This window comes from Mastigoproctus giganteus, chromosome 6, assembly GCF_048544385.1.
Source record: "Mastigoproctus giganteus isolate SK-2022 chromosome 6, ASM4854438v1, whole genome shotgun sequence".
NCBI lineage: Eukaryota > Metazoa > Arthropoda > Arachnida > Uropygi > Thelyphonidae > Mastigoproctus > Mastigoproctus giganteus.
The window spans coordinates 16,545,870-16,572,360 of NC_143580.1; the positions used below are offsets into that span (position 1 = coordinate 16,545,870).

The 26,491-nt window shown below is 35.4% G+C and overlaps 1 protein-coding gene across 2 annotated transcripts in view; it reads left to right on the forward strand.

The window, feature by feature from the left end:
* Nucleotides 1–26,491, forward strand: part of LOC150084009 (uncharacterized) — a 171,838-nt gene that overhangs the window by 98,562 nt on the left and 46,785 nt on the right. For both annotated transcript variants that reach the window (XM_090375843.1, XM_090375844.1), the window contains one exon: nucleotides 12,533–12,740. In XM_090375843.1, coding sequence (XP_090231969.1) covers nucleotides 12,533–12,740 — 208 coding nt within the window. The remainder of the gene's footprint in view (nucleotides 1–12,532; nucleotides 12,741–26,491) is intronic.

Genomic DNA, 26,491 nt, shown 5'->3' on the forward strand with positions numbered 1-26,491 from the left:
GCATTTTCGCAACATTTTTGAATAAATGTGCGACGTCCGTTGTCACTTCGCACGCCACATTTAGTTCAATACTGGTGTGTGTGTGTGTATATATATATATTTTTTTTTTTTTTTTTTTGTGTGGCCCACGGACTTCTGAGTAGCGTTATGCGTTCAAGGTGATGTGAATCTATGAGCTGGTCATTTTATTCTTGGCACTTTTTTATATATGTATCTCAGATGGTGTACAGCGAGACGTCTAGTAATGTTACTATTTTTATCCGTGCCTGCGGTGAACTTTGATTTGGTGCACTTTTGCCCTCCTTACATTGTGATGTCATTGCAAATGGACTGGCTTCGAGAGGAAGACGCGATGAAATTATCCAATTTATTGGCCTGTGACTCTGGTTTGGAATGAACTCGTCGTTTGAGGATGGTGACGTCACATATCCACTAGATAAACCATCTGGTTTTGATCGATGTTAGAATGACTGGCGCTTTCCTCGACCTATCCCCCCCTCCTTTTGTCAGGTGATTAATTTCTGCGTTCGAAGGTTCACGCTCTTTTGAAACTCGTCACATTATCTGTCTTATTTACTTACCTATTGTGGTACTTTTTGCATTTCATTTTCCACTATTCTTTTTTGCGTAACTGCATATTAAGAACTTTGCACCCTTCCATGTCTTTAGCGCGTGGCAGTTTTATCAGCTGAGCCACGCCTGGCACTTGATACTGTACTGGGAAAATGACCAACTGGTTAGACGACCTTGTGTGTATAGTAGAGGAAAAATTTATTTCGTTATCTCAAGAAATGTAGTTGGTGGTGGCAATTATGAATAAAAATAAAATACCTCTTTTAAGCTCGGCCATTTTTCTAAAAATGTTAATTAGGGTGCCGTGTATAAAATAATTTTAATAATAATTTTGTTACAGAAATGGCTATTTTCACTAAACCAACTAAATCAAAATAAATTCCTAAAATAAAACCCTTGACATATGAGATTTAATTTCAAGAATACTACGGAGTGAGGGAAGAAAAAACTGTTTTCTACTTCCTTCAGTATTTATGAAATGTCCCCTATCCCAAAAATCAGTTTCTTCTGCGTACATGCAGACTGTCATCGAATGCACGCGATTTGTAGACATCGATTCCTCGTGGCTTTAGCTGCCTTGAATTTTATAAAACTATCATCCCAACAACAATCAGGTACACTTGATATTTGTTACTGTTGTGTGTGCAAGAAGTTTCCATTTATTTATATATTTTTTTTAAATTCAGTTTTTCCCCCCTCCCTTCTTGTAATCTGATCAGTTAAAATTAATTGCAGAGTGGGCGAGTCGGATGTTAAATTCATCCATGGTTTCAACGAAGTCAAGGAAATTTTTCCCCGTTAGCTTTCGGCAGTTTTGGAAGATTTTTGAATCTAATCACCCTTTGTGTTAAATTATTGTACAGTGAACCTAATTTCCAGACCCCCTCCCAATGTTTGGTCACTAAATCAGACTTTTTGACATATGCCTCCCCATGTTCGGTCACTAAATCAGAGACTTGACATATGCCTCCCCCACCACACAGTTTTACTGGTTTGAATTCATTAATCAAAACTAGTGAAAGAATAATTTGAATATATTATTATGACCCCATGAAGCACACTAGTATGCCTTTACTATCACTTCACTTTAATTAAATATTTTTCTCTTTTGACTTTTTTATGCATACATTTTTAAACAGTTCGATTGTTGAACTGCAGTTGTCATAGTGCACCAACTCTACTATTTGTTCATTTGAGATGGACTATGTCCCTACTGGGACTGTTCAGTGGGATATCCCCATTGGAACTGTCCCAGGTTTTGGTACGAAACCACTGTACTATCTATCGTAGAGGATTGAGACAGAAAATCAGAAATATTTGACGAGTAGTTTATGTCCCCTTCACTGACAACCTGGAGCTTTCTCATGTCTCCTTAAAAATTAATTTTTATGTGCATTATCTACCGCGGCCCCGATTGAGCATAACGAAATACATTTGCCGAAGGAAATGACCACGTTCTTTTGCATGAAGTTCAGTTTTCGTATTTAACTGTTAAAATTTATAGAATTCATTACCCCTATTAAAATTATAACTACCATTATATTTTAATAGTTAAAATAATTTTAATAGCTACTAAATACGTTCATTCATATTCTTTTGCTTCTTTCCTGTGGCATATTTTCTTATCGATTTGTAAATATCCATTTTGCGGGGCACATCCACATTATTAACTAATAATAAACACTTCAAGATTCTTGCAAATATAACGAAATGAATGGAAATTTTTCAGTTTCCTTAAAAACGCATTAATATTTCAGTATTCTTTTATAATTAGTCGTTAAGACAGAATTCTTTAATGTTTGTTTCTTCGCAATTTCCTCTTACCCGTACATCGCAGCGTTTGACGAAACTGTTCGCAGCGGCTCGCCGTTTTCAACTTGGAAAGGTGGCGCCTCGACGCAGAATCAATTCTCCTTCGTGATGCGTCCAATCCGATGTTCCCGTACATGCCCGTAGAGCGTTTTCGACATCTCCATTTGCCTTAGAGCAGCCGCTAGAGCGATGCTCCATCGCAAATTGGTACTGTGGGTATTCGAAGTGGCTGAAGATTTTGCGCTATAGGTGGGCAATATCCTAGAGAAGAGAAAAAGGGAGGGAAAGAAAAAAAAAGTTGGATACCGTTTTGGTGTAAGGAGAAATAAACCGCTATCAGTAGTTTTATACTTTGTTTGGTGTTTAGTGCGATTTAATAATTTGTAATTCTGTGATCCGAGTCGGCCCTTCTAGTCTTTGACTCTTAGAAAATGGAGGCGGATAGTGTGTCAGAATTGGTTTCAAAACCAGAAATGCACAACTCGCCGAAAGACTGTGCATGGGAAAACTGTGTGTTGAATGTGTTATCCATACCTGCAGGTATGTATTTAGATTTTGTCTTTCATTTTCAGTTAAGTGGAAATAAGAAAATAGGCAGGAATTTTAATCTTGGCCTGTTCGTATTTCGATCGACACGCCTAGATCGCCGGTCCTACCATGTTGCGACACTCGCTGGACACGGTTATGGTAATAGTGGTGGTAGTAATATAGTAATTAATTCGAATATACAAATTTTCATATAAATACAATTTATTGTGCACCAAAATTTGTTTTGCACGGTTATTATTATTTTTTTCATATTCGCAGCATAATTAGCGTAGCACGAGGTTTGCGCAAACATCTTTCTCACTAGTGTTGTTTTTCATTTTGAATTCCTTGTAAATACAGTGGATCCACCATTGACTAGATTTTGTAAATTTGTATGCTTTGTGTATCAGAATTAATTAACGTATAACAAAGTTTTGACGAATTTTAAATTAAAAAAAGGCGGTTTGCAGTTTTTTTTTGTTTTTTTTTTTGTCTATAGTATATTTATTTAAATAAAATAAAAATAAAACTTGCAGTTCATCTGCTTGGTAATTTTTATTGGCGTATCCTATATTATTATAATATGTAATTAATTAAGGAAGAAATCAGTCATAATTTTCCCCATTTGGTTCGAGTTCAAAGCAGAAGTGACTAATGCTGCGCCACACTGGCGTGTAATTTTTTTCCATTAATTTACAGCATGTTACCCAAAGTTAAACTTAACAGATCAGCCTTCTGTTACTCTTCAGGCTTTTATATTTACGCCCTCTGATTTTTTTTTTTTTCTCTCTCTCTCCTACCACTAAAAGTATACCTCCATTAAGTTCTTCCTTTACCCCTTTCAGGAACTTTTTAGATTTCGTATTCCACACCTTAACAGTTCTTCATATGGACATTGATATAGACTATGTATAAGTTAAGTGCGATGGCATCATTAATACATAGCCAAATCTGAATTAACAGAATATTTGCAAGGCGGCATCGTTTTAAGTTATATCTCATATTGTGAATACCTTCACAACAAGTTGCCATGATACTGCACTACTTCGAATAAGTAACGCTTCACCTGAGGAGAAGATTAATGTTACTTATTCTCAGATGGATACCACCTGAGAATAAGTATCAATGTCCTATGTTACTTATTCTCAGGTGGTATCCATCTGAGAATGAATATATCTATGGTATCCATCTGAGAATGAATATATTCAGCGCCAATATAATCTATGAATATATTGGCGCTGAATATGATGGTTTTTTCTATCATATAAAGAGGAAAAATTACATCTCCCTATTTTTTAATTAAACATCCTGTAAATAGTAAAGGACATCAATTTACCATACACTCTTTGCAGTGCATAGTAAATTGTTATCCTATAGGTCTTCATGCTGACAAATTGAAACACTCTGCCATTAGCTTACAGGTAACTTCCTGGATTTCTGTTCTCCAGGGTGCAAAACCTTACATTTAGCAGTAAAAAGGCAAACTGCAGCCATTATCAGTCCACTGCAGTTTAGAAGTCTCCTCAACGATTCATGCTGAGGGAAATGGATCATAATCTGCCTTGCTGGTCCAGTGTGGGTTGGCAGATCAACCTTATTTAGCAGAACTTAACCAAAATGTTATGTCCAGTGAGTCGTTATGCAAATCGAAGCAACTACAGCACGTGCATGGGTCTGGACATGATATAAAAAACACCTGATACTGAACTCCGTTAATCGGTGTTACTATTTTTCTTCAGTTGGGAAAGGCAGCGGACTTAAGAGAGTTTGACAAAGGCCAAATTATAATGGCCAGACAACTGGGTCAGAGCGTATCCAAAACGGCACGGCTGATGGGCTGCTCGCATATTTTTACCTGCAGAGGAGGTAAAACCCACGAACCGCCAGTGAGATGTTGGACGACCACGGCTCATCAATGCTCGAAGGCTCTCCTGGATGGTACGTGGCAACAGAAGGGCAACTGTGGCATAACTCGCCATTAATTGGAATGCTGATGATGGGAGTAATGTCGCAACACAGAGTGCATCGAACTGTGCTGAAAATGGGGCTGTGTGGCCATAGGTCGCTCAGAGTGCCCATTCTAACCATGGTTCACGAGCGACAGCCCCTACGATGGGCATGCAAGCATCAAAACTGGACCTTGAGTGATTGGAAGAAGGTTGTCTGGTCCGATGAATCACATTTCCTGTTGCACCATGTGGACAGCTGGATGCGTGTGTGTCGTTTATCTGGGGAAGTGATGGTGCCCTGGATGTACTGTGGGACAAAAACAAGGCGGTGGTGGTGTCATGCTTTGGGCAATGTTCTGCTGGGATACCCTGGGTCCAGTCATCCATGTTCCAGGCTCTCTGATGTCTACCACCTACCTAAACATCATTGCTGACCAGGTACACCCTTTTGTGGTAAGTCTTCCCCTCTGGTGGTGCCATCTCTCATCAGGATAATGTGCCATGCCACACCACCCAGATTGTTCAAGACTGGTTTGTGGAACATGAAGACTTCCAGGTATTGCGCTGCCTTGAAATTCCCCAGACATCAATCCCATTGAGCATCTGCGGTTTGTGTTGGAACAGCAACTCCAATCTGTGGTGTCTCAACCAAAGACCTTACAGGAATTAAAGGATCTGCTAGTTACATGCTGATACCAGATACCACAAGATAAGTTTAGAAATCTTGTAGCATCTGTGCCTCACTGGGTACGAGCTGTTTTGGCTGCACGTGGAGGATTAACGTCATATTAGGTAGGTGGTCATAATGTTTTGGCTCATCGGTGTATATCCAGCTTAGTTTTCAATGACAAGTTTTTCCTAAGGCTTTTCACCTTCATATCATTAATTAGCACAAGCTGACTCTGAGACTATTTTAAAAAAAAGCTTCAACTGCTTGTGTTAAATTAAAATCAATAGCATCGATGCAAAATGCACATAAACAATACTTAAAACAGACAGCACCGCTCTTTTTTGAGTGGTGCTGCTGCACACTTATGCAGTGGAAACTTCCCAAAGAAGTTTTATAAAATAGCATTTCAGTTAATTATAACTTCCATAGCAGAGATATCCATTCACCTAAAATCACCAGGTTAGAGAATATATAAAGTGTATATATTTTTTGTAATATTTAAGAAATGGTGCAATGGCCAATTTCAATTTATTTTCCACCTTTAGCATTAATTAAATGATTGCAGTGTTTTACAGCACAGCCATGAATGCAAAGAATGTTTTTGTATGATGACTACAGAAAATTAATACAGAACTAAACTTTTGAGGCAATAAATGGATACTGACAGTTTCTCCTTGTCATACATTGGAAATGCTTTGCAGAATTTTCAGTTTGTCTGGCAATTCAGCCATTTTCTCCTTAATTACAGTGTTGGTTATAGATCAAATCTTGATAGCAAAATTAAAGAATGCACATTTTGAATGGTATTCACTGTGAATTGCTATTAACTGCAATTAGATTTGGGTTTTTTTTTTTTTAATGGGGTATCTCAGTTATCCAAATACCTGCTAATGGGTAACTCCTTCCCAAGTTGTATGGTGTCATACACCTTGTGAAGGAGCTCTATTCTGCAGGAACAGAGCAGAATGCTGCTGAAGGGTATCAAAATATGCAGAACGCTGTAGCAAGCAAGTGCTATAGTAGGGGGAACAACTGTATATGCATGATCTCTTTTCATTGTTTCTCACCTTTTGTAATGTCTGAACATTTATGTTCACAATTTCATTCAATATTGGCTTTCGGCTGGTGGCAGTTATTTTTTTATGCAGTTTCCTTTCGGTGAACTCCTCAAATGATAATTTTGTGAAATTAATCTGGGGCACCACAAGTGTTTTTAGATGTGTGTGTTTGTATATATATATAAGGCTTTTACCAAAAAAAACCCATTAGTATTGCTGCATTTTCATTAGATGTCTGACAAGTTGCCAAAATTAATAATAATGTTCATCATTGTTAAGTAGTGCAATAAACTGGGTTTAGAGAAGTTTGGGTCCCAGAGACTGGAGGAATTTCTAAGGGCTTCTTCAATTGAAGCTATAGTTAGCTGATCTCAGGTGGAAGAAGTAGGATTTTTCCCCTGTGACTTATTGCCAGGCTTTTGGCAGCCCATGAGCACACACACTAATATGCAATGGTGTAGTATGGTCTCAGTTAATGCATCTTAAACCCAACAACGAAAGCAGTAAACTGACGTATTAAATTCTAGTTTAGTATTAGCCATATGGTACAAGGAAGCTCTAGGCTTTTGCAATACCAGCAAAAAATAAACTATTTGATCCCTTCCTCACATAGATAACCCTCTATCCAGCTAACCTTTTGAATTTCTTCAACCCGTCAGTTCCAACCACTCATAATGGCAACTTATTCCAGTAATTAACAACTTGGGACCGGGTGTAGTTTTGATTTGTTTGGATTTTTGAACTAATCAAAAATATACTGTTCTGGAGACTAAAAAATGGAACTGTCAGCCACAGAAACACATGTATAGGACTTTAACAAAAATAATTACTTATTTTTGCTGCACCATTTTCAACCTTCGTTTCTTTGTTGCCAGATCTCTCTTTTCAGACAGTAGTTGAGTCGGACAGCATTCAGTTTTTGTTTTTCGATTTTCACGTCATTTAATTTTGTTAATTGGTAAGGTTAATAAAAGTAAATTTGTGCTTTTATATCTTCATTTTTATAGCCTGTGCATAATATTTCTCTAATTTTTGATTATTAGAATTGCCCTTTAATAGAATCAAAATTCAATTTGCAAATGTGATCACAATAACTGGCACTTACTGTAATTATTTTATGGCACCAGCATAAAAATAAATAAATGCTGGCTTGTTTGGATTTTTGGCACTCTATCATATATATATATATATATATATATAAGTGAGTGCTTACCGAACTGAAATTAGCTCTGACAGTTTGGGTCGTTCTTGTCCTGATTCTTAGTTATCTTTGTTAATAATTTTGTACTTTGCTTTTCTTTCTTACTCATTAATTTCGTTAGTTATTATTATTAGCCATATGGTGCAACTCAGGACCCTGGGTGTGCCAAGCCAGTACTCACCAAATGTGAGCCCCTGGGATCAACTGTGTTTATAATACTCAGTGTTTTGCTTTGTTGGAGCAAATTTCCATTTGGTATTGTGGAAGTGGTAGTGTAAAGAAAAAATTTAGGGAAGAATTAGACAATGTACAGGTGGTATTTTTTTTTTTTTTTGGCACTTAGCTCTTAGCTATTAGCGTAGCTCATTATCAACCATACTGGCATATCATTTATAGAACTCCATTTGAACAAATGTTTTGTGGCTCCTAGGATGAATAGCCCTAACATTCTCACAGTGAATGTGTTTTTTTTTTTTTTTTTCTCTTCAGTTGACTGTCCAGAAGAAATACCAGAGTGCACTATAGTCTCTTGAAATTAAAGCCTTCAATTTCTTTGGACACTAATGTGGAATTGCATTACTAGTTCTATGCCATGTTAAGAAGTCAGATATATCTTGCTGTATTACACACTATCAAAAAATTTCATCAGTTTATATATTATTTAGCATACAGAACATTACACAGACCACAAAGTAAGGGGCCTAAATTTCCTGTATCATAGTGACAGTGGAATTCTGGCTGAAGACATTCTTCTTCAGAATTTGAAGAACTTACATACCCTTGCTGGAGGTTCAGGCAACTGCTTTTATTTGCCTACTCAACAGGCTGGTGAGAAAATTTCTGGCTCCTAGCAGTGAGTGTATTTTTAAGTGATAGTAAATGCCATTAGATTATGGCAGTTACTTTATCAGATCCACACAGATGAAAAGCCTGCAACTATTATTTCTGAACTCAGAAATAATAGTTCACCACCAAATTGAAGTTTGTAATTTTAAATACTTCTTAAAATGCTTTATTTTATTTAACAGTAAAAAAAAAAAAGAAGAAAAAAAGTTTGTTAGAAAAATACTAGTTTTGTGTTGTTTGTTCAGTACTTAAAATTTGAGTATTTCTTTTATTTTTTTTTAATATACACCTCCCCTTTATGGGTGATATTCCACAGCTTGAGAAACTGCTGGATAAGTTTATGCTTATTGGCCTCATACAAATTGCTCATTTTCATTAGAGATGATTGAAGATCTACTGGCTGACCTTCATCTGTGAATCCTTTTCAAGTGGTCCACATTAGTCAGTCTGTCAAAATAAAAAGCATTAAGCTTTAATTTCTTATTCTGCAATAAAATTTTATTCTCTGACTGATTTAGCACATTACTGATTAGTGTTTTTATCACTCTTCTGAATATGGGAGTGAAGCTTCATGTAGTATACATTAATTATTAGAGACAGCCATGAGCATTAGACCAAATCATTTTTACAACAGTGGTGTTATGTTGGAGAGACGGGTAAGAGACTAGAACACTAGCAGAGTGGTCAGGCTTGCATGTACACACTGTGGTTAAAGTCAGTGTGCTACTAAATAGGGTGCTGTTTCTTATCTTGTTAACTCCTGATCATGTTTATACTCTGGCCATCCTGGAGTACACACAGAAATTCTCTAATTTTGCTTGTTCTACTGTTGCACAAAGCACTACTGGTCTAAGCAGCACAGTAGCTTGCTCTCGTAATTGCATAACAATAATTGATTGCTCCCATCATTTTTGCAAACTGCCGACCAGAAGTGGTTCATTTGTACGTTAGGGTCTATTATTAACCATACATCCCATCATGTAGGCAGCAATATTGCTGCCTACATGATGGGATGTATGTGAACTTTGCATGCTGCTCTTTAGAAAGCAAGCTTATGCAGCATCAGCCAAAAAAAAAAAAAAAAAAAAAAACCACTTCCACTTCACCCCTCTGTTCGTTCGAAATACCTGTCCAGCTGAGCCTTAAACTTATTTAGGCTATCAACTTCCACGACAAGGGATGGAAGTCTGTTCCACCAACCAACTACTCGCTGGCTAAAGGTAGCGCGGGTGGTTGGTTGGTGGAATATGCCGAATTGCACTGCCAAAATACTGTAATCCTTTCTTCACTTTCTCTTTCATTCTTTCCTTCAGTTATTTCTCAATTTATAGAGGCAGTATATATATAATCATTTGCTTATATGTCCCTCTGTCCAGGACACTCAACTTGAATAAATCAGATTGAACAAGCTTTTGACCCAGTTCCTTTTGAAATAGGTTTTATTTTGTATTAAAATTGGGGGGGGGAAGGTACACAATCTGCAGTAAACTTTTCTAACAGATTTTCAAAATTTGTTATTTTTTTAACAGTTTAATAATGGAACTAATGAGTAACAGTTTAATTACTTTTGATGAAATGATTTCCATGGGTACACTAGAATAACTAATTTTGTCTGAAATAATTAATTTTTCAAAAGGATCATAGTCGTACATGTAAAAATAATAATATTATTATTATTATTATTATTATTATTAAACTTGTTTTTTTTTTTTTTTTCTCAAATATTTTATTACCCAAGTCTGTCCCACTGACACCTTAGCTAGCAGTGAAGGGAGCTGAGTGAGAGGTTTTTGTAACTACTTTTATATTAATCTCTACTTCTCTGAAATAGTTTTGGCAAAATATTTGCCACAAGTGCACACTAGTATGCTATTTACTGCCTCTTCATCAGTGCTGTCTTGTGAACTTAATATTAAAAGCCATTATTAAAATGGGATACAGAGTTCAGCACAAATGTTTGGTTCTAATGGGCAACAATTATTGACTTTGAAATAAGAGTAATATTCCAATTAAACTCTGACTTAGCAGTTCTATGGTTTCACATTAATTTTTTAATGTGCCTGCCATTAGATCTAAATGCTTTTTCTTTTGTTCTAAAGATTAATCTGTGGGATATTTTTCTTAATTCCTTTTTTTTTTTTTTTTTTTTTTTTTTTTTTTTGCTACTGAATCACTTGGTTGCCAGTAAAGGTTCAAGGTTATTTTTGGAGGTGAATAAACTGTTTTGAATTAATCTTATTATATTGAAGCTTGCTTTATGAAGGAACTTTCTGCTCAAATTGCATATGTAGAATAAGCAAATTTTCATTTGCTTATCTATCATTGAAATTCAGTCACCCATGACATGTCTGAATATAGTTTATTCTTATAATTCTGTTTTTAAATGTTAAGACATTATTAGCATAACTTTTTATTTGAGTGCATGGTCTTAATTTTTGGCTTAGCACTAGCTTTTAATTGTTCCTTGAAATTCAGTTGGAATATTTTTGTTGGTGGCATTTACAAAGTTCATAATCTGACAGTTCTTTTGATAAAGAGAAAAACCTACCTTGGGTTTAAGTAATTAAAATAAACCTGTGCAGTAGATGGGCTGGGGGCCAAAATCCAGATGAAAAGTTTAAGGTAATTCGAAATTATATAAAAGTGATAGATTGGTTTGCATTACATTTACTGTGATTTAATCAAATATCGTGCAGTAAAACTACACAGGAAGAGAAATAGAGAAAGGATATAAAGTCATACAGAAGTAGGTGCCACTTTGTTACTAGGAACTGTAACCTGTTAGATTCACAGGATTAGTTCATTTCATGGATATTATAGTATCAACATGCATTTTGAGATATATAATTCTGTACAAAGTTCCTTCGGGATATTTCATTTAGCATTATATTTCTAGGAGTGGTCACAATTATTATGTACTGCTACTCTGAAGTATTAGATAATTTTAAGTAACGAGGACAAATTAATTCTCTGTTCTGTATAATCAGTGGTATTGTGGAGCAATGGCAAAATGATTCAAGCCATCCTGAAGCTTTATATATCAATCTGACACCTTAACACATTCATGCTGTATAGGCTATACTGGATATATCATCCTGGTCAGGGTTTGAAATAGGAAGTTTTATGAAACTGGATGCTTGTTAATCATAATTCTTGTTCATAATAACATCTTATTTTTAATAATATTTATGTGACATTGTGTAAAGTCACATACATACCAGAATACCATTTTTGGTACACTTTTTGATCTGTTCTGAGCCGTGATTGTATTCTTTTATTTACTCCCCACTTGAAGTACATCTGCATTCCCATTTCTCAAGTGCTCCTTGTGTACAGTTTTTTCGAATTGCTCTGGTGGGGAGGGGGACTAAAGTTTGGCTTTGTAGATACTTAAATGTTTGCATAATCTTTTATGGACCTTATTCACAAAATACTTTAAAGGTACATAAATTAATCCCATCACATATTTTAACAGGGTGGCACAAATAAGATTGATCCAGGTGTTAATAATGATAAAATTTGTTTTTGAGTGATTCCAGGATAAGGTAGTTCAATCTTTTGTAACTTAATATAATGATTGTAATAGACCAGTGACAGTATGCAGTGCCTTGTTTAAAAGGCCAGTGTTATTTAATAACAGTTCTGGACCAGTCTTATGTTGTCCTGTAAAACATATTTTAAACTTGAATGGAAATTATTTGAAAATTTAATTCTCTGACTTGTATATATAAGCAGCCTATATTAGCTTGCTGTTATGTGTCACACACACACACACACACACACACACACACACACACACACACACACACACACACACACACACACACACACGTGTGTGTGAACACTTACTGTGTCAATATTATTACTATATTAAAGTTTCATTTATTTATTTTAGTTGCTGAACTTGTTTACTGGAGGGATGCAAAGAAAAGTGGAGTTGTTTTTGGCTCTTCCCTTTTACTGTTGCTCTCCCTTACTTACTATTCGCTGATCAGTGTTGCTGCATATGGTGCTCTTGCAGTCCTTAGTGTCACCATCTCCTTTCGTATATATAAGAATATATTACAGGCTGTGCAGAAATCTAATGATGGCCATCCTTTCAAGTAAGTAACTTCTAAAATTATTTCCTTATTACATGGTGTGACAATTAAAAGGCACCAGGGACTACTCACTTTTTAGGTTAAAGCCATTTATCATCTGAACTTTGTATATGGCCTAAAATGTTTGAATTTGGTATCAAAATTGGATTGTGTTAAGGTCCCCCCCCCCCAGTGAACATCAGACCCCAAATGAACTGTTTTCGAGATAATGCACATTTTCTGTTAAGATCTGCCACTGACTATGGGAGCACTAGTTTAGCAAAAAGCTGTGAATCCTTTGCTAAGGGTGGTTTTATTAAACATAAGATAATACATTTTTAATTTTTGGTTTCAACACCACAGGATTTTACAGATGTTACAGGATGTTCTTTCTAACACCCTTTTTCCTTAACATCTGGTGTTATGCTTCTGGGCCTACTTGCTCGAACTCTGTGCGACGTGCCCATGTTCTCTAAGGCAATGTACCCCGATGAATGTGTGCCTGTTGGGCTGCCTTTGCTGGGAAATGCTTCTTGTTACAAAAGTGCAGCCTCAAGTGCACTGCCGTTGGCTTTGCCATACATGAAGTGCATATCTGCATACTCTTCGTTGCTGTAACCTCTTTCCATGTTGACTACCCTTTGACAAGTACTAGTATGCCTGCTATTACTCAGAGCATTGAGAGAGGGGAAATGGAGAGAATGAGCATAACCTAAATAAACAAGTCAGTGGTGGATCCCAACTAGAAAAGTGCAATATCTCAAAATTTAAGGACCCATGTTTACTAGGCTTTTTGCATATTTGTAGTCTGTATAGTTCACCTTTAAATTATTGACCATCACTTTTGAAACACCTTATATATATATATATATATATATATATATATATATATATATATATATATATATATATATATGTTTAATTGTAGATTGTTACCGATTATTGGCGTTTTTCATATAAGTATTAGTGTTCATACAAATTATCAAGTTATCCTAGTTTGGTTATCTTCATTCCATATGGCTTATACATTTTGAGTTAAGATAAAAAGTATAATGCTAAATGATAATGATTTTTCATAACATTTTACTAATGAAAACATTTTATCTGTAGCAAGATAATTAAATCTTAATTTATGTATAAATTTATATAATAATATAACGTATTGCATTACACCACATGGCCGTCAATCCCCTACTTCATCGGGGGCTTTGTACGTCGAAAAGGACTATCAATCCACTCAAAGCCCCCCGATGAAGTAGGGGATTGATGGCCATGTGGTGTAATGCAATACGTTATATTATTATATAAATTTGTACAGTCTTTAAGATTAAGTATTATTATATAAATTTATACAGAAATTAAGATTTAATAATTATCTTGCTACAGATAAAATGTTTTCATTAGTAAAATGTTATGAAAAATCATTATCATTTAGCATTATACTTTTTCTCTTAACTCAAAATGTATAGGCCATATGGAATGAAGATAACCGAACTAGGATAACTTGATTACAAATTTGTATGAACACTAATACTTATATGAAAAACACCAATAATTGGTAACAATCTACAATTAAACGAATATATACTGGTGCGTATAATGTACAATTGCCCTATGGCAAAAATACAATGGCATTAACGCAGCACAGAAGAACGCACAAATCTAAAAGAATACATACATCTAAACGTAATAACCACATTATTTTTATTTATATATATATATATATATATACACAGTAATACCCCGAAGTTACGCGATAGGTGGGTCTGACGAAAATCGCTTAAGTCGAATTCGCATAAGTTGGGGTACAACTTTGCATATAAATACATATAAATTTTGTTTAATTGGGACCAAGGACTAACAAAAACACTAGTTTAGAAGAAAGATATTAATAAAATTGCAGTTCTTTATACATATTAATACAAAATATGTATTAAAAAATAAATGACTTATGTAAAAAAGTCATGTCGATGGCTTCATAATCTGACAAATTCGTCTGACAACACAACGCCTTTTTTTTTCACGCAGAATTTCTTCGTAGCAAGCTAATAACTTTTTTATTCCTTGCTTTGTAGCTATAATGCGTTCTTCGTTGGAGTCTGTTTTCTAAAATTTTTAAGCCCTTTACAATTGAGCCCTTTTCAATTTTCAACCTGTCAAGTTTGCAATTGTCATGTGCTTTTCGGCGTTGTTTCATTTAGGCCTGTAGCACGTGCAATATCACATGGTCTTTCATTTTGCTCAAAGCGTTTCACAATTTCATATTTTTTCTCTATCGACAGAGGCGGACTGGCCATAAGCCTTACCGGGGAAACCCTGGTGGGCCGGTGTGATTTTGGCCATAAACCATAGTATGAGGCCACTATAAATTTTCCCGGGTAAGAATTTTTGACCCAGTCCGCCTTTGTTTATCGATAATTGCTTTTCTTTTTCTCTCTGAATCTGCAGTGTCTTCACCAGTATGCTTCCTTTTCATACCTTTTTAAGTATTTTACTCATTTTTAGGGAATAAAGCACAATTACAAAACGAGGAGGCACACTTGATACGCATAAACAAAGCTGCGCACGTGTAGCAACTGAATAAACAATACCATAAAGGCAGAGATACACTATTAACACCTCACATTTCTAGGGGTTACTACCATAAAACAATAAAAATCCAGTTGCATTTCTGCTAGTGGAATCTGTTATAAATGGTAGTAAACTCGATCTAATTGCATACCGATAGCTGGAATTGTGTTGGTTTTTACGTTATTATGGTGAAATGTTTCCCCTTCACTGATATAAAAAACAAATACATTTTCTGAACCTTCTCTTCATTCCTATCGTGTTGCATTCAGTTGGGGTGATTCTGCATTCGACTGCCATTTCTTGTAAACACAAAGGCAAATCGTGCATAAGCTAATTCGGTTCGTGTTATATCGTTACCGTATTTATAAAGTGTATGATCGAATTCGTGTAGTGTAAACACGTGTTATACGAGGACTGACTGTATACGGCTCGACCGACGCGATCCATTTCTCTCGTGAAAACAATGATTTCCGACAAAAGTTGAGCACGAATTTGAACGCACACATATAAATACGATAGTTGGAATACAAATACTTGTATATGTGTGCAGCTCATGCGCAGCAAAGTTGAATTTTGTTCGTCTTTCACTCTCATTCTCCGCCGTCGCACCGTATATCGATAACATATGAAAAACGACCTTGAAGATAGTGGGCGGCAGTGTTGCCAAACGAAAAAATCAAGAACTGCGTAACTCAGAGTTCGCATAAGTCGGGGTATTACTGTGTGTGTGTGTGTGTGTGTGTGTGTGTACACACACACACACACACACAGTGAAACTTCCCTTTAACGGTCAGGCATGGGGAACGAGAATGTGTCCGTTAGAGAGGTGTCCGCTAACAAAAAGTCTGAGGGAGAAAAAAAAAGAAAGAAAAATCGTTAGACGTTTAATGTAAAATTAATTAAAATATATACAGATTTTGAACAATATTTTTGTAAATAATATACAATTACATACACAAGAGATAAAGAAAAATCGTTAAACATTTAATGTAAAATTAAATTATATACAGATTTTGCACAATATTTTTGTAAATAATATACATATGCATAAAAAAATTAAAGTATAATAACCTAAAATATCTGTTTATATGTGGCATACCCAAATTTCATAAATCACCTATTGCTTTTAGATTCATAACATCATGTAGAGATAGTTATGCTAAATTTCCCGGAAAAACATTAGAAAAGTTACTTAAAATTATATTAAATAACTTAAATAAAACTATTATTATAATAAATAATAACTTACCGATTATAAATGCAATAAAAAATAACAATATTCAACAAATACAAACATTTGACTTTAACAGTCTATTTATGAGCATTAATCTTGATAATTTAAGTCGTTCTCCAGAAACTATATTTGGAAAATAAAAATGCTATAAAGGTTGATTTAACCTATTGGGATACTGCATTTTTAATAATTATGTATATGACGGAACATCGTTATACTTGCAAGTGACTGGCACCCCTATGCGAAGTCCAGTATCAAGCATAATCGCAAACCTTTATCTATATTATACAGAAAGAGCATTCCAAGATAACCTACTTATATATAGATATGTAGATGATCTATGTGTTTTTAATTGTCCACATTTTGTCCAGGATTACAGTAAATTATATCCAGTAGAACTTGTATTAGAAAAAACTAATAGTTCCGATACTATAGCAAATTACTTGGATCTTCATATAGAAATATTCCATAATAATAATAATATAGGCGTAAACGTATATAATAAGAGACGCATTTAATTTTAATGTAGTCAGCCTTACAAACTGGAGATCTAATATATCAAAATCAGTGCATGCTAATATAATTTTATCGCAATGTCTAAGGATTGCTTATTGCAATAGTAATAAAAACTGTTCAGCGGGCATAACAGCGTTGTACGGCAAGTTGATTAATAATAATTTCCCTATCGCTTACCTGAAATATCACTTCAGGAAAGCGATAGGCATAATTAATTTCAAAAATTTGTTTTCTGAACCTATTGTTTCAATATAATTGTCATATTTAGTGCCATGTATATATGTACATAGGATACACTTTGCATTCTTGGTGTCTTACGGCGTAGAAAACTTGTACCCACCGGCTTGCAAATTACAGTGTATAATTTTTTTTTCATATATATATATATCACACACACATAAACATGCAAATTCAGCTCAGGGTCCCACTATAGGAATGGGCTTGCAATCCCGGGCATACCCGAGCCACAACTTATATCTTGTAATGTCTTTAAACTGTCCTACACTCTTTATTTTTATTTCTCCGAAATTATTAGGGCAATCTGAGGACATAAGAGAAACTATTTCTTTTCTATACCACTATTTTTCGCCTTTGTGGAGTTCAAGTTCTATTATTCCTACTCCTTTAGTTTTTCTTCTTACTATCTGCATGTTTCTCTTTGCGTTAACTTAAATTTAATTATTTATTTATATTTATTTTTACCGTATCCATCACATAGGGGGCACCACATTATTTTGAAAACTATTACATTCTCCTAGATACGGTAAATATGTAGTATGTATTATATATTTAATCTTATTTTAATCATTAAATTACGTTCTCTGTCAGGTCAACGATGATTAATATATGCTTACATTTATATTTTACTTATATTTCTTACATTTGGTTCTAATAATTCTAAAATTTATTTGCATTTGATTTATATTTGGCCTATACTGGTTTATATTTGGTTTAGATTTAAATTACTTAGCATATATTGATCATTACAGAAACAGAACTTCTTGTCGTCTTTTGCCTTCAGTCTGGGTGGTTGGCCCCAGTTGAAGTCATCTAGATTGTCGGTAAAAAGCAATTTTTTTTTTTTTTTTTGCGTTTTCTTAAGTCCCTGATAGTATTATTATTTGATTGATTTACTTTTTCTATTATTTTCTGTTATCCTTAATATTTTAAGGATAACATAATCCTTAATATTCTGTTATCCTTAATAAAATATTAATTATCCCTGGGGAAGAAAACAGTAGGCATTGTAAGCAAAATTACACAAATAAGAAAAGAAGAGATTAGTGGTAGCTCTCAAAAATGTGCCAGTGTTGATTACTATGGGTGGTATTAATCAAACTGATTCCAAGCTATATCACATTGCCACAGTGTTTTGTAATAAAATTGTCAAAAAGCAACTTTGTTCTCAGTGGCAGCATTTGCAAGGCAACTTTACCAGGGTGCAATATTGGGCATCTTTGGAACAACTTGTCTGACACCTAGTATCGTTAATACCTTATTGTAGGCATTAAAAGTGGAGTAGCAAGGTTTTTTTTTTTTTTGCTGATGTTGCATAAGCTTGCATTATTTGCTGTTACTATTAAAATAGGAGGATGACCACTTAGTAGTAATAAGCTGGCCTTGTAATCTCAGTTGTGTGCTTAAAAAAGGGCTGCATGGTTTCCTGTGAAAGTGAAGGTATATTTGGTGGACATTTACTACTATTTAGAAGTGCTAAAAGGAAAGATTTAAACAGTTTAATATATGCCATTGCGAAAGATATTGAAGCATGTATTTACATGTTGGCTATCTTTGGTTAACTGTTTAAGTAGACCACTAGGATAATGGCAACCTTTTGACAGTTATTTAGAAGTGGTGAGAAGAGCTATAGAAGCACTTTTCAGAGCTATCAAATTGAAAAGTACAAGTCACTAGTGAGTGATACTAATATGTCAAAAGAAGATAGTTAATGAAATCAAGAGATGGGGGGGGGAATATCCAAATTGCAAACTTCTTGTGAAAGAAATCTTAAATGAGCCAAGCAAACTAATTATCTCTAGGTGTGTTATCCTCTGTTCTGCAGAAAGTCTGTTCATGTTCTCTTCTGGCTTCAGTAGAGCAATTTGCTTTTTTCTTTTAAAATGTTAAGCCAGTGTTTGAAAAGCTGATAGGTCATCAATTCAATGGAGATTACATCCATTTACTGAAATCATTACTCCTAGATATGTTAAAGAATATTATCTATCAATTTGTTATACCACCAGTTTTTAAATCCTTCTTTCATTTCCATTTTGGAAATAGATTTAAATTTGATAGAATCAGATTGACTTATCCATAGACATCAACTGCAAAAATTGTGGAGAGTCTAAAAAACAAGAGATTTTCTTTGAGGAAGTAGTTTTTTTTTATTGCTGCATGTAACTGTATGGTGATGGTGACAAATTCCCATTGAAAATCATTCTTATAAATGCAGAGGCAGTACAAATTTCATCTGTTGGCAGTGCACCATGGGGCCTCCGTAGCTTGGTGGGTAGGAGCTGCAGTGCGTAGCACACGCTCCTTGATTAGACTGGGGTTCGAACCCGTGACTCTCAAATATGGAGGATGCAGAAAGGTCAGGGAATGACCCCTGCATATCCCCGGAGCAATATGGCCTTAGTTGCTAATGCACCTAAAAACCAAATAACAGTGCACCATTTATAAATTCAAAATATTTTTGTGGACAAGTTTCCAGTACTTTTTGATACTGGAGATAAAGAAATGTTTTGCAGTTTCAGTTCTGTCAATTTCAGTGTGTGAACCTGTCAAACATTATAATGAAAGAATGTGGTCCTTACCAGACTAGATAAATTCAGAAGGGGGACTGAAGGTTGGATAAATTACAAGTGTACAAAAAAATGTGAAATATATAAATTTGAAATCCAAAGTCATGCTTGTAATTTTAATAATTGCTCATAGCAGTGCTGAATGCGAGAGAACTTTCAGCAAAAAAAAAAAAAAAAAATCCCCAATCTGTAGTGCAGGGGTTCTCAACCAGGGGGGGATCGGTTTTGAGTCTGTCAACCACAGATTGACAGACTCAGACTGTTGGAATATTAATCTTACTACAATTCTACAGATTGTACATGATCTACAGGATATCACACTTTATTGGATTTCACATTTAAATTAAAAATAAAGATAAATATTTCACTTTTTTATCTTTTTGGAATACACCTTTTGAGTCGGACAATCTTGGAAAGGGGAGGGAATGACATTCTGACATGGTGAAAAAGGTGCATGGGGCAAAAAAGGTTGAGAACCACTGCTCTAGCGTTTCGAAAGTCAGTTAGCAGGTGTGATATTACAAGCAGTTTAGTAGCAAGTGTGCAATCAAATCAAAACTGTTGACCTTTAAAAAATTAAGGAAGTAATAAATAAATAGAAAGCTTTATCACCAGAAATTGTTTGTAGATTAAATAAAGTAATCACAGAACATTATATATATTGTGATGTTCAACTATCTCTTTGTGGAATTCCAGGAACCCTGTTAGGTGTTTTTGTTTGGGCATCAGAATATCCTGATTGTCTGACAAGACTGTATAATCATATTTGAGTTTGATGGTTGGTGTTGGGATACTCCTACCTTTTTGCTAGCATTGTGTACTTTAAATGTCTAGGATATTCTCCTTCTGTATCATCTATGGAATTCTTTAGAACTTGATAATTAAGTTGTAAAGAATTGTTATCCACTTCACTTTTATTGTTATTGGTAACAGTAAGTAGTAGTTAAGCCTTCTATGAAAGGCTACAGTGACAATGTAAAAAAACACTTAATCTATCTCTCCCGCTCAAGTTTTTTAAGCACATCTTTCTTTGTTTTTTTCCCTTATTTAAAACTTTTTTTAATTGAGTATACAGGATGACTGATTCCAGCCTGGTAATTTATATTATTAATCTAGAATGAAAAATTTTTTTTTTTTGTGTGTGAAATGATTTGTTTTTAAATTAAAATAATGGATTTTACAGAATTAGAAATATAATTCTTAGATCAAATTAATAAGCATTTTGATCTTTTAAGTTACTTTCCATTGATAACTGAAACGTCAAATTTCACGTAAATTTAGGGTGAGTGCTTCTTGCTAGGAGAGCTATAAAACATTGCACAAGTAGGGCGTAGCCTCATTTTTCACTTAGTAATGAGTGAACTAAGTTTACTACTTAATGCATCATTCTCATTCTGTAGATCTTGTCTTGTCTTGTATAGCCCTATCTAAAATTGCAAGGGTGCATAAATACACATGCTTTGAGTGACTGTGGTTTAAGCCCACATGATATACTAAATAATATGCTGTATCTTTTAGCTCTCCTAGCAAGAAGCGCTCGCCCTAAATTTACGTGAGATTTGACATTTCAGTTATCAATGGAAAGTAACTTAAAAGATCAAAATGCTTATTAATTTGATCTAAGAATTATATTTCTAATTCTGTAAAATCCATTATTTTAATTTAAAAACAAATCATTTCACACACAAAAAAAAAAAAAAAATTTTTTTTCATTCTAGATTAATAATATAAATTTCCAGGCTGGAATTAGTCATCCTGTATACTCAATTAAAAAAGTTTTAAATAAGGAAGAGGACAGTTGTGCGTTTGCAGAAAGATGTGCTTAAACTTGAGCGGGAGAGATAGATTAAGTGTTTTTTTTTTTTTTTTTTTTTGTTCTTGTTTTTTTTTACATCGTCACTGTAGCCTTTCATAGAAGGCTTAACTACTACGTACTGTTACCAATAATAATAAAAGTGAAGTGGATAACAATTCTTTACAACTTAATTATCAAGTTCTAAAGAATTCCATAGATGATACAGAAGGAGAATATCCTAGACATTTAAAGTACACAATGCTAGCAAAAAGGTAGGAGTATCCCAACATCAACCATCGACTCAAATATGATTATACAGTCTTGTCAGACGGTCAGGATAAACAGAAATTATTTATATACTCCAGAGAGGTGTATTGCTATTGCTGTGGTATATGGGTAGGGGATGCACTTGAAATGATAATATACTTAATTGGAGCAGCATTTTATTTTTGAGTAGTACACTAATAAGGCAACTCATACTGAAGTGCTTCCCAATGTTGAGATCGGTGCACTGAGGAGCAAATCTAGTTTTCTAAAATAGCATGTACAAAATGAGGCTATGCCCTACTTGTACAATACTGTGAGATATTATTGCAAAATGTAATATAATAAGACTAGTTTTGCTGTCTGTCTTATTTTTCATTTTAATTTCGGGCACCTGAAAATTTGTAATATTGGTTACAAATGTCAGTACCTTTTTAAGATATTAATGTCCATAACAATGCTCCCGGTCTAAATATCTAGATCTGCACTACAATGGCTTTGATTCAACCAATGGATCAGGGAGTTATCTGGGCATTCAAAGCTTATTACATACGGACAACATTTTCTGAGGCTGTAAATGCAACAGAGCAATGGAAGATGGATCTGTAAAAATTTTGGAAGAAGTTTAACATCCTTGATAGAATATGCAACATTTCAACAGCCTGGAATGACATGACAACTTGTATGAGCGGAGTTTGGGAAAAAAAACTTCTAAAACATTCAGGGCTTAACAGCGAAAATGAGATGATGCCTTCCGTTACCAAATAAATTGTAAACTTAACCCAGGAGTTGCAGTTGGTTCTGGAGGACAAAGATGTAGATGGACAAGATGAAGATTTAACAGTGGAATACCTAGCACAGTTGAACGCGCAAAGAGTTGAGGAGCAAAGGAGAGCCAACTCCATTGAGGAATTGGCACAACCCAAGAAGCAGTTCAAATTAAAGGAAATGGCAGAAGCATTTAGTAAAATTCAGGAAGGTCTCTGTTTGATGGGATCGATGAAAACACTGTTTCTTGAAAATAGAAGAAGAAAAGTTCAAGATTGCTTATCACAATTTATGAAGAGAGAAAAAAAAAAAGAAGCACATTAAACATGAAGATCAAAGGGTTCATATCACTTACTACCTCCCTGACCTCTACTCAGCATACAGCACTCTGTGACTAATGTCTTATTAATGCTTCAGGTTCATTTTAAACAACCCTCAGTTAATTGCTGGAAGTGTATAGACTTTGATTCATTGTGTGGTTTAGACCAATTTTCTTAAGTACGTACACTTTGCTTTTGATTCTCTTATAAAGCCTACACAGTGTAAGAAATATCAGTTTTTACAGCACAATAACATGTTTTTTTTTTTTTTTCCCTCCTTGCTTTTATGTTTTCTTTTCTTATGTGCCACTCGGGCTTCTTCACCGTAGTCCCCAGATCAAGTTTTTAATTGTTATGGTGTATAACTATTTTTCTTCATTTTGTGTTTTTTTTTTTTTTTTTTGTAATTTTTGGCATATCAGGGATATAGTAGCAATATTTTATGGATCAGTCCAGAGTTGCATAAAAATTGACATACATAAGAAGTCCTGGAACGTATGTCAGGAACAGACTATATCACTGTTGCTTTGAAATCTGTGGCCTCCATGTAACTTCATTGCCAGAAAAAATTTGGTAATTTCTAGATATATGCCATATCAGGATTATATATAGGGTCCTCCATTATTGCCTAATTGAATTGCTGCTGAAGCTTTAGTTTGCCACAGCATAGTGCTGTGCAGTGCCATGCATGGCAAAACTTCTTGTTTTCATTAATGCCTGTGTAATTGTATCAGTGTTGAACAATAAGTTTCTATGTTGACTCTGGTCTGTTTGCATAAGTCTGAGGAAAAACATCTTTTTGGTCCCAAAAACTACAGCCATCATTTGCCAGCAGATTTCACATATCTGAACCCTTTTTTTTCCAAGCAAAAACGAACTGGGAGAGGTTCCATACTGGTGTGTTCTCTTTACAGGGTATGGTGGTGAATCCCATGTGACAGGATATCATTTAAGAAATTGCAGAGCACAAGTCACTTGTTCCTTCTCGTCTTCTGTTAGTGTATGTGGCACACAATATAAACACTTTGTTTAAGCTCTTAGCATTAGTAGAGGCATTTGATGCAAGAAAGCAAGCTTATGCAGCATCAGCCAAAAAAAAAAAACCCACTTCCACTTCACCCCTCTGTTCGTTCCAAATACCTGTCCAGCTGAGCCTTAAACTTATTTAGGCTATCAACCTCCACCACAAGGGATGGAAGTCTGTTCCACCAACCAACCACCCGCTGGCTAAAGGAAAATTTCCTCACGTCTATCCTACATCTGTCTTTCCTCAATTTGAATTTATGCCCTCTCAGGTGATTTTTCTGAGCTAGAGGAAGAATCCCATCAGCATTGAGCATGCTTAAACCATTCAAGGCTTTATACACCTCTATCAGATCACCTCGCTGGTGCCTAGTCTCCAGACACTGTAATTTGCAAAACTTAAGCCTTTCTTCGTAAGAGCACCCCTTTGTTCCATTCACTAATCTTGTTGCCCTTCTCTGTACTCGTTCCAGCAGCTCTACATCCTTCTTGAAATGAGGCCTCCAGACCTGTATACAGTACTCTAGGTGTGGCCTGACCATTGCCTTATACAATGGAATAATCACCTCCTTATCCCTGCTGGAAAAATTCCTGTATATCATTGACAATACTCCATGAGCTACTCTTGCAGCCCGTCTGCACTGCTCAGAGAACTTCATATCTGCCTGCACAACCACTCCCAAGTCCCTTTCGTTCTCTACCACTGTCAGTGTAGTACCACAGAGTTGATACGTTGCTCTGGGGTTGCTGTTTCCCATGTGTAGTAGTTTACATTTGTCAATGTTAAACTTCATTTGCCACCTCTCAGCCCATCTGCTCAACCTTTCTAGATCCTGTTGCAGCAGCATAGTGTCAGTAGTGTCCTTGACAACCCTGCCAACCTTTGTATCATCTGCAAACTTGGACATTAAGCTTGATATACCATCATCAATATCATTTATAAATACAGAAAACAATAATGGACCCAGCACTGAGCCCTGAGGGACTCCACTAATAACATTAGTCCACGATGAGCAGTGTCCATTGATTACCACTCTCTGTCTTCTCCCCCACAACCACCCCTTTATCCATAGCAGCAATTTGCCTCCAATGTCACACTGCTCCAATTTGTGTAGCAGTCTTCCATGTGCAACAGTATCAAAAGCCTTTCTAAGATCCAAGTATATAATATCAAAGTTATTCCCTGCATCCAGTTCTTTTGTGACTGCATCATAATATCCAATCAAGTTGGTCAGGCAAGACTTCCCCTTAACAAAACCATGCTGTGTCTGAGCTATAACTGAAGTCTTGTCTAAATGATCCTGCAGTGCTTCTTTAACCAGTGCCTCCATTAATTTTCCTGGAACAGAAGTTAAGCTCACAGGTCTATAATTACTTGTGTCAGCCTTTGATCCTCCTTTGTGAATTGGGGTCACATTTGCACATTTCCAGTCTATGGGTACCTCCCCTGAGTCCAAGGAAGCTCTCATAATTATGGCTAAGGGTTTGCTTACTTCCTTTGCTGCCTCCTTTAATATAACTGGATAGATCCCATCCACCCCGGGTGCCTTTCTTGTGTTTATCTTCAACAGTTTCTCCTCCACTTTACTCTCAGTTATTTCAAGATTCTGTAGCTTACTGCTAGAGTTGAATACACCTCTGGCATTCCCCTTGCTGAATAACTCCTCATGTGTGAATGTCGATGCAAAATATTCATTTAGTTTGTTAGCTACCTGAGCAGGATCATCAACAGTTGACCTATCAATATCAAGTGGACCAATCTGATTCATCCCCTTCCTTCTAGAGTTAACATAAGTAAAGAACTCTATGCTGTTTTTCTTTGCATCCCTTGCCAAGGATTTCTCGTAATCTGCCTTTGCCTGCCTAACCTCCTTTGTAACTTGGTTGCATATCAACTTGTATCTATCATAGGCTTCTGTGTCATGTGTTAATTTGTAAGTATCCCATGCATTTTTCTTCTCTGCCATATGCCTCATTAGTTCATCTGACATCTATTTTGACCTAAACCTTGAACAATATTTCTTAGTTGGTATGTAAAGCCTAGTAGCTTCCAAGATAAGTTCTTTGAATGCTTCCCATTTTGAATTTGCTGTTGGTAACATCATCAGTTGGTCCCACTGTATAGAATTTAAATACTGTCTCAGTCCATCGTAGTCGCCTTTATGGAAGCAATAACCCTTCCCTTTACCCCTAATGGTAGTTACCTCTTTGAGTAAATCCCACTTCAGCACACTGTGATCACTGCCACCTAGTGGTTCGTTTATCTGCAGATTCTTAATGCATGAAGAATCACTGCTGATAATCAAATCAAGAGTATTACTCCCTCTAGTTGCCTCCCGAACATGCTGATGTAGAAAACAATCATCCAATAAATCCACAAAAGCCCTGCTAGTGTGTGAGTAACCAGCCCCCAAATTCCAGTCAATATCTGGGAAATTAAAATCTCCCATTATAAGACTCTCTGATTTACTGGCCCACTC